The sequence below is a fragment of the Tiliqua scincoides genome, chromosome 2, assembly GCF_035046505.1.
Source record: "Tiliqua scincoides isolate rTilSci1 chromosome 2, rTilSci1.hap2, whole genome shotgun sequence".
NCBI classification, from domain to species: Eukaryota; Metazoa; Chordata; class Lepidosauria; order Squamata; family Scincidae; genus Tiliqua; species Tiliqua scincoides.
Genome location: NC_089822.1, coordinates 5,934,471 through 5,947,369, shown reverse-complemented (window position 1 = coordinate 5,947,369; position 12,899 = coordinate 5,934,471). Strand labels below are relative to the sequence as shown.

General features: G+C 49.8%; 1 protein-coding gene across 1 annotated transcript in view; it reads left to right on the top strand.

Annotated features, from left to right (window-relative positions):
- LOXHD1 (lipoxygenase homology PLAT domains 1) overlaps positions 1–8,370 on the top strand; it is a 150,939-nt gene extending 142,569 nt beyond the window's left edge. Inside the window, exons 39-43 of the mRNA XM_066617852.1 lie at positions 2,014–2,199; positions 2,359–2,529; positions 3,878–4,016; positions 6,035–6,196; positions 7,720–8,370. Coding sequence (XP_066473949.1) covers positions 2,014–2,199; positions 2,359–2,529; positions 3,878–4,016; positions 6,035–6,196; positions 7,720–8,200 — 1,139 coding nt within the window. The 3' untranslated portion in view covers positions 8,201–8,370. The remainder of the gene's footprint in view (positions 1–2,013; positions 2,200–2,358; positions 2,530–3,877; positions 4,017–6,034; positions 6,197–7,719) is intronic.
- The last annotated feature ends 4,529 nt before the right edge of the window (positions 8,371–12,899 follow it).

Here is a 12,899-nt window from a genome sequence, read left to right as displayed (position 1 = left end):
GTCTTATGGGCTTCCCTGGACCCTTCAGATTGACATGGAAGTGCCTTGGCTCAACCTGGTCAGCAAGAGGCAAGCCAATGGTCTGGCTTGCACCATGAAGAATTTTCTAGGTCAGGCCTCTTATTGCTGTTGGGGTGTAGACAGGTGGAAGGAAGCGGCCCTGCTCAGGTGCAACAACCAAGAATTGCCAGCTTGGGGGGGGGGGATCATGTTTATATGGCTGGTGGGTTCTGGGGGCAGCAGGGCAGGAGTGGTGGACCAAGAACGGCAGAAAATACCATTAGTTCATCATTTGGCGTCCCTGCACAAGACTCTGCAGAGACCAGCACGGCCACAAAGGAATTTCAGCTTTTCAGCCGGCCTCGGGGGGGTTCCCTCTGCACTGCTGCTGCCTGCTAAGCTAATTTCACCGTTTTGGTTGCTATGAATTTTTTCCCCCATGAAATTGGGCACGAATAGAGCAGCTCCTTTTTGTTCTTTTAAGCCAAATCAGGCTCCGCCAGGAACGCAAGCAGGCAGGGCAAGGTGGGGCCCAGGCATGCATTGGATTCGACTCTTTTCTTTCCCTTCCTGGCTAATTGCTCACAAAGTAACGGCCACAGCATGAGGCCCTCGTAGGCTCTGTGGCGCTAACAGGCGGTTCGGTCTGTACCTTTCAAGGCCTTGGACTAATTGGGAGCTTGCTCCTAGCCAAAGAAATGGGGGGCTTGATGTGGTTTTGTTCACTCACCTACACAGATTTGAGGGTCATGAAAGGCACAGCCAGGCAAACGGCATGAATCCCAGGGGCCGCGTTTCCTGCTTAAACATATCACAAGGGACAAATGAGAAGTGGTTTCACGCAATCTGTTTCCATGCGAATAGGGCCATGTTCTTGGCTCCCCTTTCTGTCTGCCTTTATTTCTGCACTCTTTTGTTGCTCTCTCTCTCTCTCTCTCTACCTCGGTGCATGCTTGTATACCACATATACAACCCAATCTGACAGGCCTTCTATGATAGCAGAACTTCAGTTCTCCTATCACAAAAGGCCAAGCAATAGTGCAGACATCATGCAGCTGCTGGGCTATTTGAAGCCAACATTGCCAAGCGTCAACAGTTCCATGTGCCTGCCACCATGGGGCCTGGGCTGTGCCAACCGTAGTAAGTCAGTCTGCATGCCATGGGCAGGGAGGGGGAAGTTCAGTGAGTTTTATGTCGAGAGGGAGAGGGTAGATTCCAGCAGCAGCAGCAACTTGTGCCAGGATCCTCTCCCCCCTTTCCCAAGTCTCCCTGCCTCTTTTCTTTCCTCATGCTAGCTACATAGCTGGCATAGGTCTGAGGAGAGCCATAGGCGGCAGGAAGCAAACCAGAAGATAAGTAAAAACATTTTTTTTTACTTCAATCACTGGATGCAGTCTGCAGTGGGGGACTGCATCGCTGTGGGGGACAGGATTGGGCTGATCATTTTGTTTTCGCATTCTTCAGTTGTAAATAGTTCTGATCCTCTTGCAAGGCTGATTTTGTTAAGGGATCATCCCCAGACCTGCAGGTGATTTGCAGGCTGGATAGTATCAGGCCCTGAAGCCTTGGCCTGACTGCGCACAGCATCATGGGAAGAGATGATGCAACATCTGGTGATGCATGCCAGGTGACTGTCACCAGGTATGTCACCCCATGTGCCATCAGAGTGACTAAGCACTTTCTAGTTCACTCTGATTGGCCGTGGCAAGTATATACTCCAGCCAGGGCAAGCTGGATTGCGGGAGATGCAGAGTGGAGATTGTGCCGTAGGCTACGTCAGTGTGATCCGTGAATTGTGTGCTATCTGGACTGTTGCTGTATATAGAAAGAAAGGGGAGGAGAGAGGGGTGGCCCTTAGAGTGGGTTGCAAAGACAGAGATGGCCCTGGGCGGGGAAAAGCCCAGGACTGCCTCTGTAGTGTATAGGGCTGTGGCACAGAACAAGGCTAAACAGCACCAGCTATATGTCTCCCCACCCCACCAGAATGTCCCATCGCTTGTTGTCTTTTGGTAGAGGCCGGAACAGATGCCAATGTGTGGATAGTGATCTTTGGCGAGAACGGGGATACCGGAACGTTGGCGCTGAAGGAATCAAACAGGAGGAACAAGTTTGAAAAGGACCAGCTGGATGTGTTCAATTTTTCAAACATACTTAGTCTTGGAGAGCTCTGCAAGGTGCGCATTTGGCACGACAACAAAGGTAACTAGATCCAGATTGTTGTACATGCAACGCGCAGGTTGAAGCCCCTGAGTGCAAGAGTCTTGCCCTTTCTCTCTGTTCTAACCTACATTTTTGTGTGGGTGGCAGCAACCATTTGCTCTCACTTCATCTCCCCAAGCAATGCTCCCTTTCCTACAGGAATCGCACCTGGCTGGCACCTGGAATACATTGATATTGAAGATTCTGAGATGGACAAGATGTTCCGTTTTCAGTGCGACCGCTGGCTGGCCAAAGACGAAGATGATGGGCAGATCATACGGGAACTGGCCTGTGCCAACAATGACATTCTGGAACTGAAGGAACGCACCTGTAGGTTGGATGGCACAGTTGGTTGGGGAGCGCAGTGGTGGATGGGGGGTGGGGGTGCAGAAAACCTGCATGGCTGAAGATCTGCATTGAGGGCAAAATCCTAACCAACTTTCCAGCACTGACCTAGCTGCAATGCTAAGGTAACAAACAAGGTAAGGTAACAAACATGCCCTTACCTTGAGGATGCTCCCTTGACTGCCTCCCCATTGCAGGATGCAGTGCGCACCATATGGGCACAGCTATGTCAGTGCTGGAAGGTTGGTTAGGATTGTGCCCTTATTTGGTTTCCAGCTTAGTTTTTTGGGCACTTCATAGCCATGTTAGTTTTTTAAAACATTTACAGTGGACCCTCACTTTACAAGGGTAATCAGTGTTCCCTGTAAGGGGTCCGCACCGGTGCATACACCCCTTCCATAGCTGCATGGTGTCACAACTGTGTTCAGTTGTCTTGTGACAACTGTGTCACAAGAGTTCAGCGTGGAGGTGTGTGGCCACAATGAACCATCATTCCCAGGACAATCCAGGGGGGAAAAAATGGTCAACTGAACAGACTTTGCCACCAAGAAGACCACCAGCAGTTCCACTATACCCCAACCACACACCAAAGTGCTACCTAAAATGGCTTTAAATAAGAAATAAGGACTGCCCTTAGCCAATTGTCAGCTGCTCCTTCCTATAGCTTTAAGAATTTCAGTGGTTCCCCCCCCCCCACCCAGAAACAGACAACGGGCTTCTCATGTGTTCCATCTTTTGAATGAGACAACAAAAATGGGGGGACCCATTCAGATCAGTACTTGTGCAGTTGCTTACCTAGGTCACCAGTACAGATAGTGCCCTCACTGAGTGGGTCACCTTATGGATATGGGCTTGGGCAGTTCCCTATTTCACATTTTATTTTTATTGTTCACATTTTTATACCGCCCTTCCTCCAAAGAGCTCAGGGCGGTTTGCACAGCTGCTCCTCCCCTCTTTCTTGTCCTCACAACAACCCTGTGAGGTAGGTGAGGCTGAGAGAAAGTGACTGGCCCAAGGCCACCCAGGAAGCTTTGTGGCTGAGGGGGGGATTTGAACCTGGATCATCCCTACCTGGCAAATCCCAAGACCATTGTTGGGACGGATCTTAATGATCCTTGGAATGGGGAACTTAATGCCCCTTGGCAAACCTTTTGGCCCTTGAAATGTTTCAAGTTGTCAGTTATGGGTATGCGTGCCTGCACATGCGTGTACCTGTGGACATGCTACTTACTACCACAATGTTGCTCTAGCTCTAATAGCTAAACTGGCATGATGTGGGGCTCCATCTCCTCTCCTCTTGCCATTCAGTTCCTGCTCCTTTTTGTCTTTCAAGCTTATGAGGTCATGACAATCACTGCCGACAGGGAGGAAGCAGAAACAAAGGAGAATGTCTCTATTATATTTGAGGGGAAGATGGGTCGCTCCAAAGAGTTCCTCCTGGAGAACTCCTCCAAAAACAGGAGATTTTTAAGGTAGGCAAGTCACGAATAACCTTATATAAATAATATACAGATATTGGGTGGCCGGGGTGGGAGAGAGGGCATGAGACAACATTTAGGGCGCAATCCTAACCTGCGCTCAAACAGGCAAGCCAAGAGGCTTGCACTGTATCCAGCGCAGGATAGGGGCCCAAAGCGACTCAGCCAGAGGCAAGAGGAAACTTTTTCCCTTACCCCTGGGTAAGGTGCCCTGGCCCCAATGAGTCTCCTCCTTGCATCACCTCCTGACGTGGTGCAAGTCCAAGGAGAGAGGAGTGGCTTGAAGCCATTCTGAACTCCCCAGGAACAGGGGTTGGGATCCAGCATAACTGCTGGATCCCGGCCCTGCCTCCCTCTCCTCACCCGCCCCTGGGGCCACCCCCTGCCCAGGAACGCCTCCCTCCTGCCTCCTCCCCGCCTCCTTCCCGCCCGCCCCAGAGGCTTACGTCAGCCCAGTTGGTCAGCTTGCGTCAGCCTCCTCCGTGGGCTGGCGCACCTCCGTGGGCCGGCGTGGCTTACTCTTGAGGAGGCGCAAACGTGGAGGGGACTTGTGCCGGCCCAAATCGTTCTCAAGATTGCACCCGGGCAGCCCAATCCTGAGCTGCCCAGGGCGCCCAGGCTCGGCAGCACCAAGGAGAGCTGCTGCCAAATCCAGCACCTCCTGCGCTATCACGGGAGGCGCCTTGGGAGAAGGGGACATTCAATCCCTTCCCCCACATAAGGGAAGCAGCCCCGCAATAGCAAGGAAAAGGTGCTCGTGTAGGGCACGCAGCCCTGCACGAGCGCCCTGGATCCTGTGCAGCACAGCTCCACGGATCTTCCTCCCACCCGCCCCCAAGCACGCCTCCCTCGGCCCTCTCTCCGCTCCCTGCTGGCCTCCCACTCCCTGGAACGCCTCCTCCCACCCCCGTCCCCACCTTCCATTCCATAACCCGGCAGACAGGAGCTGCGTGACCGCCCAGCGCTAGCCCAGCACCGGCCGGCGCTGGGCTAGCACAGGCGGGAGCCCGGCGGTGAGCCCCGCGAACGTGTCTTACGGCGTCTTACGTTGATTAAATGATTAGAGAAGTTGATTTAAAATACTTTGATAGACTAAAAAGGTGCCCCTAGTTAGTAAGTCAGTAGGTGATATTTTTTTAAAAAAATTTACACAAAAATTACTTCTTAAAGCGCTGTAAGTGGCAAAGGCCGTCTTAGAAGATGTGTTTTCTTCCTGTGTATGTGAGAGAGAAGAGAGGGTGAGTCTTTAGAGATGCCGATGTTAAGTGCTGCAGCACACAGGAATTGTCTAAGAATGACACGAGCAGACTTTGGTCTTCCAAGTCCCCTTGCCCTGAGGTAAGCCCCAGCAGCCACAATGGGTCATCTTGGACCTGTGCCAGCGATATCATTGGTGCATGTCTGCATTGTTCTGGCCGGGGAGCAGGCCCAGAAAGGGGGTAGGATACAGTGCTCACAGGTGCCATCAATCCTGTCCTCTACCGCCCCATTTCACCCCTCCTTGCCCTCCCCTTGCCCCTGTGCCAGACTTACCTTGTCCTATGAGCATCTCTGCAGCCACCAGCGCCTGTGGGAAGGTTCTGGCAGATCCGGGCCGGGTGTCAGTAAAGGGGGCGGATCTGGGCCAGGAAAGGGGGATGGGATCCAGCATGTGTGACTGCCGCTGAGTTCCTCCCCCTCCTGCCCTCAAACCAGTTCCCCATTTGGCCCACTCCCTACTCTGAACCACCTACAGACTTCCCACAGCCTGCGCCCGCCACCAACTTACCTGCTTCGGTGCGGCCTTGGTGGACCATTCGTACACATGCGGAGCTGCTGGCCATCTCCACTGGCAAATCCTTTGCTCTCTGTTGCAACGTGCCATTTACAGAAGTGTTGCTATTTATGATGGCGGAACATGAGTTCCACCATCATAAATGGGAGATAGGATTGGCTGTCAGTCATGCCCTCGTATCACTAGTGATTTTGCAATATTAATGAAAGCTGTTGTGGGGGGGGGATGTTTCCTGCAGAGGAGCAACCGACCTGTTCGAGTTTTCTTCGAAGAACGTTGGCGACATTGCGGCCGTCTGTGTTAGTCACTGTCCAAAAGATAAAAAGAAATTGAGTGCAAAAACCGAAGTCTACTGGCATGTTCTGGAGATTATTATTACAGAGATGGAGCTTCGCAACCAGTAAGTACTCATAGGAAAGAAACACACAAAAGGCATATGGGGGGGGGCGCACCTGTGGCCTGTATGTCCCATGGGGCAGCCAGAGTTTGTGACACTCCTGGACAAACCATGAGGGGGCTCTGTGAAGGAGGCACTGGCCCTGGCTGTGGCACAGTGTCAAGGCTACCATTCTCCTACCATCCTGGATGTCTGTCAGGAAGACAGGGTTTTATTGATTAGTAAACACCATTTTCCAATGGACATCCGACATGCAACCCTAGATTTCTTACAGCCCAATCCTATCCAGTGCTGGCACAGGAGGGCCACTCGGCCCATGCCATATCCAGCACTGAGAAGGAGCAGGCTGAAGGTCTCCTTGAGGAAAGGGGTCATTCATCCCCTTAACCCATGTAAAGCTCCAGCCTGCACAATGGGACTACTGTTCTGCCCGATTCCAAGGCCAAACTCCACCTAGAGAATTATGCCCACTTTATGCTAATTAGCTCTCCTTCCTTCTCCAGAAATGACCCTGGTTCTGCCCTGCAGTACTGCTGGACCCCACCACCAGGGTAGCTTGCCTGTTTAATCTGCAGAGGTCCTCCTTCCTCCCTCTCTTGCCAGCAGCTCCTGCCGCCACTATAGCAGCACATTGGTCCTCCGCAGGTCTTGGGCGTGGCAGCCAAACACCCATCTCAGTGTCTCCAGCAGTTTCTGCTCCAGCAGCCTCCAAAGTCCATTCACACATCAGTCCATCAGTAGTCCATTAGCCATTAGTTCCTCAGTCCAGTCTCCTTCTACTACCTACACCAAACTCTCCCTTCATCAGGTGATTTTTATGCCTGAGGGCCCTATCGCCTTCAAGTGGCTACAGCTGCGCAGCACATCCTCTGCTGAATGCCCAGATGCCACTGCTGACACCACATCCTACCTCCTCGCCAGATCTTCCATGATTCCAATACAACTACTTGAATCTGTGCCAGCAAAATCACTGTCACCGCCAATCCACCCGTTTCCACCCTCCTCCCACCCTGTTACATCCCCTTCTTCAGCCCCTGCACCGCCCTGCGATAGCTTGCTTGCTCTATCAGGCACTCCTCCTGGATCCAGTGCCAGTGGGATGGTGCAGGCCTCCCCACTGGTGCTGCTTACTCACCAGGTGTCGCATCGTGCTTTTTGGCAAGTTTGCAACACCCTAGGCCAGTGGAACGGCTGCACCAGTGTAAACACTGTGCCATTAGGAAGGTTCGGAGATTGGGTGGACAGGATGGGAAAGGGATTGTGGCCATTCAGGGGTGAGAAAAGAAGGCTACAGCTTCAGTTAAATTGGTTGCTGTGCCAAGCATATTCTGGAATGGGACAGCCAAACAAAAAAGGGGAGCAAATGTTAAGTCAAGCAAGATTTAACAAAGCTTATAAAAACAACAAAATGCTTGTTACAGAAAGTGTTCCTTCTGTTTATTAAGAAGAAACCCAGAGTCTTTAAATTAAAATATTCAGTCAAAAAGATCACCCTCCCAAATTCAAGTTGCCTCATCTCTTGGCAGATATTTTTTCAAGTGCAACGCAAAACTTCCACTACGTGGAAAGAGGAGCGAACCCAAAGTCTTTGAGTGTGCCAAGGTGGTTGAGAGTTTTGCCAGCAGAGCTCGGAGTTTAGTGCCTGTCAAGTACGAGGTCATCATCGTGACAGGATTCGAGAAGGGAGCCGGGACAGATGCCAACGTCTTCATCTCCATCTTCGGAGCATACGGGGATTCCGGCAAACGGTCTCTCAAGCAAAGGTATCGGAACCTCTTCGAACGTGGCAAAGACAATCGATTTTACCTGGAAATCCTTGAACTCGGGGAATTGAAAAAAGTCCGAATTGAGCATGACAATACTGGGATATCCCCGGGATGGCTGGTGGAACGGGTTGAGATCACCAACTCTGCCACTGGTGTGACAACAAACTTCCCTTGTGGAAAGTGGCTGGACGAGAACCGAGGCGATGGGTTACTGTGGAGAGAGCTGTTTCCAAGGAATTGATGATTAAATAGATGAATTTTCTCAGCCAACAATGGGATTTCTAGTCTGGATTCCTAGCCCCGTTTTTTCCCCACCCCAAAATGGATTTGAAAACATTCTGGCTTTGGCTATAATAAAAATCAAAAGCAATCAATTTGTTGTAATCTTAATAACCTAATATGTAATTCTGACAATGTTTCCCAAACAATATTTTTTCTTATTAAAATGTGGATTCATTTCAAGGCCTCTGTATTTCATTTTATTCTTAAGAAAAGGGTAGTACTGTAAAACATGCCTGACTAAGGTCAGCCCATCTGTGGGACCCACTAAAGCAGTCCCCTTCAGGGAGCTGATGGCCTGGAGTTATTCATCTCCATCTGCCCACCGCTGCTTCTCCTTCCATACCCTGGATTGGAAAAGAATGAGAGGCGTGAATTTGAAGAAACAGTGTGGAGGAGAGGAGAGCAGTGGCTAGAGTGTCTCAGAGCATTGGAGACTCTCCAAACCATCACTCTTCTCTCTTCCACATACTGTCTTTGGCTCCATCGCCCTTTTCCTTTTCCAGTCCAAGAAGTGGGGGGGGGGCATTGTTTGTTTTAATGATTATATCTGACTTTTCCCATGCCAAAGCAAATGCTCAAGGTGGCTTACATTACCCGATAAGAACAGTGGCAGTAGTATATACCCTGCCACAGGTGCCAAGTGGTCTTGGACCACCCACCCTTGTTGCCACCCCTTCTGCCCACCCTGTGCCTCCCTCTCACCCCTACATGTACTTACCAGGTCTGGCAGACATCCAGAATCCACTGGCACACAAAGTCACCTGCTCACTGCCTGTAGTGGCGACTGGCCTGCAAAGTCCAGCGTGTCCACATGTCCACTTTAGCAACACATGGAAAGCACAGCATGCCACTGGAACACTTATTCTGGCAGCATGTGGTGCCAATAGAACTGGTCCATCACTCATTTCCATGAAACACCATACTCTGTGAAACTTTCCCAGCTTAGGTTTACGGCCAGTTCAGGTTGTGGTCATCACTGGATGGGGGTGCAAGGTCTAGTCTACAATGGGCCAAGAAGGCCTCTCAACCCCATTGGGTTCACTGTATCATCATCAGGAGTAGGAAGGGGCTTAGAGGCCTTCCCAGCCTGAGCTGAACTGGCCTCACGACACTCCTTGCATTACTTACCAGAGGCAGCAGTCAAAAGGGGCCTGTCTAGGCAAGGACATTACTTAAGCTTCCTTTCATTGTATCTGAGGTATCTGGAATGCTCAGAGTGCTTGGACTGGTGGGACCTGGTCTTCCAACCCAGCAATACCCAGACACAGGTGAATCTGTGTTCTAGAGTGCAGCAACAGTTCACTTGCGAGAGGCTCAACAATATCACCATGGACTGAGTGTGTACCTCCCAATTCAGTACAACTTGCAAGAATGCAACAACCCCGCTGCTGAAGCCAGATGCACAGGAGTGGCAACAGGATAGGGCTCTTCTGAGTGCTCCCAGAGGCCTCTGTATATTACTGTGAGATTCAGGAAACTGGACTTGCTGGCTCAATCCAGCATTGCTTTTATTGTGCTCTACAGCCCCTTGTGAAGGTACATCTAGAGGCAGTATGGGCTAGGTAAACTTGCAGGCTGACTCAGTAGAAGAAGCTTTAACTGTTCCTCAAACCCAGCATCAAAGCCATGTATGGAAAGATAGATCCATGTGCAGCTCCAGATTCCCCACAAGATGCTGCAGGGCTTGGGGGGTCTCATGTGCAGCGTTTGTGGGTCCCCAAGACCCAGAACAGCGTCTTTGCTAAATGAGTGCATGCAAAGTACATTAAGAGCAAGAGTCTTGCAGTGACGGAAGAGAACAACCTTAGCAGAGAAGGTAAGGATAAAAAGGTCTCCCCTGCCTTTCTTTTTCTGCTGCATTACACTTTTGACTTTTCTCCTGATCCCCCTTCCCGTTGCTACAACAACTAGTGCTACAGGCGTAATAAGATTCCCATGGAATGCTTCCAGTGGGAGGATTTACATCTATTTCTCTGAAATGATTGCATTCTTGGCACGGGAAGATGGGAAGCCGTGGAGCTGTCAGCTGGTCAGGCATGGAGCTCTCGTTTGCTGCAGTGATTTCCCCATTTGCGAACACGTCCACTCCTGAGTGAGTTCCTGAACAGAGACTTGGATTATATTGGTGTGTTTTGAGAAGCTGAAAATTGCAAAGATGTGTCTGTAAGTGTAAGCACAATGAGGTGTGCCAAAATTAAATTCTCTCCTTACTGCTACTCAGTTCTTTCTTACACTTGCATTCCGCATGCTCCAGGGCATTCAGAGAAGCAGTTTTGCTCACAACACCTTTATGAGGTCAGCTAGCCACCAGCTGTCAGGCAGGTTAGCCTGGCATTATTCTTCTCCACTGAGATAATTTACCCAAGCATCCATCTGGGCAGATCTACACCATAGAGGTAGCCAGCCACAAAGCTGGCAACCACACCTTGGTTGGACCTGCCACTGATGACTTCCAGAGCCGCCTTGAGCCCAATCAAGACACCAACACACCTGCCACGGAAGTAGTTAGCAATGCAGTTCATTTTATTAGTTATAAATAAAGTACAAAAAATCCACCAAAAGTGAATCTAAGCATTTACACAATTTCTAATGTCTCTTCAATTCTTCCCCAATGCACTATTGCTTTAATATTAATAATAAATATTTTTTTTTCTAGCTTTCTCCTATAAAATAGTCTATGTAGCAAAATGTTGCACAGCACATCAGAACAGCAGTAGGAGTACAAAAAAAAAATGTGGATGATCCATTTGCTTTCCTCTGCCATTAAGGGAAAATTGTGTGTCTTGGACTCTGCTGAGTAGATAGAATGCCTTGGGATTTTTTAAAAACCAGGAGTTCCCCACTGTAGCAGTTGGTGCACTTTAGAAAATTCTGGAGAAGGCAATCAAATATTAGTCACGGATTACTGTAAGTACATGTATCTCTTGTTAACCATTGCCTGTCTCTCCTTCCTTCTTGCCACATGCTGTATGGCACCCTCCCCCGGTCAAAATTTAAATTCTACATGCAGGGCAGGCACCTATCAGGGCAGGGACCTATCAGTATTTTCATTGTCTTAAATTATTTTGATGGTGTTATATAAAAAACAACCTTTTCATACAGTGGCCAGCAAACAGTCCTATTCTCATACGATAGCTGGGGGGAGTGATTGCAAAGGGTGAAGGGGTTGTAAGATCACAACAGCAGGCACCGCCACTCCCAGTCTTCATGCATGGAGACAACTGTGTGTGTGTGTGTTGGGCTCCCTTCACATGCTTATCGACACTGGAAAAACACAGTTGCCAATTGCGGGGAAACATCCCTACGTGTGTACTCTTGTGTGTCGATTCCATGCAGACAGGAAAGTGAGCGCATATAGATCACACCTCCGTGTGCATTCGGTCATCTTGGATGTGTTACTGTGTGCACTGTTAGCACACTTGAAAAGGGGGAATGGGATGTATCTGTGGCCTCCACCCTATACACTTTCGATGTAACTACAAGAGCCTGTGTGCACCCAGACATTAAGCTCTCTGTGTGACAGGAGACCCTGCTTGTGGCAAAGGCTACACAGGCTGCATGCAGACAGTTTGTGCCTAGGCTAGACAAGTTATGCCAAACCTTTGCAGGGAACGGTGGACAGCACAGCAGAGCCAGCAAGCATGGCCTTCCCACATGCATTGACTCATACAATTTGAACTGAGCTTTAAAGGACAGGGATTCTGCCATACACAGCATGAGGCCAACAAATGGGGTGTGTGGAAGGAGAGCTGCAGATGAATGGGTGGGTCCAAGCAACAGAGGAGGGCTGGAGCTGTTCTCAGTTTCCTTTTAAATTCTTTGAAGCAAGGCCAGCAGACCACAGTCTGAGCCAGGGTGGGAGCAAAACCTACCCCTCACATCAGGAATCAGGCTCACCAGGGGCAGGAACCTGATTTAACCCAGTGTTCAGGTGTCAGACCCATTCAGATTACATAGATTTTAAACATGCATAGATCTGGGGAGGAAGTTTGGTACCCTAATCTAGGTATATCCCTCTGAATGTCTGAAAGCAGCTTTGTGAGTCCTGCTGCAGAGAGCCCTCCATAATACCTCTCTTTTGTGGGTGGGGGCAGTTCAGACATGAAGATGGACTTACATAGATTGGTAGGTAGGGGCTTCCTTGTTTAGGATGTATACAATATGGACCCTTGAACAGAGCTAATGTTGCCATGGAGCAAAGACTTCCCAGCAAGTGGCCCTACTCACACTGACACAGACTCACTGAAGTGTTTTGCAGAAGAACGCCCCTCGGGGAGGGCCTACAGTATACAACACCCTGCATTAAGAGAAAGGTAAGCTAAGGACATAGGACATTGGTATGCTGTCTTCCTCCTCCATGTACACAAGCCACTCACTTTTGGCACAGGATTTTTCAACCTGCCCTAGAAAAGTTGTCAAAGGACCATCTCAGAGCAGTACTCCATGGGTCAAGCTTCCAGTACATGCAAGTTTTGATTCCAGCGTTGTTACAAAATCCATCAAAATGCTGTTTGCATCCTTAAAGAGTTTGACTATCCTATCCTATCCTAGGCTGGCCTGCATGGTGCAAGTCACTGATGTGGTGTCCACTACATCCTATGTGCCAGCTGGGGACCAGGCCATCCAGGAAAGGTAAGTAAAGGAAAATACTACTTTCC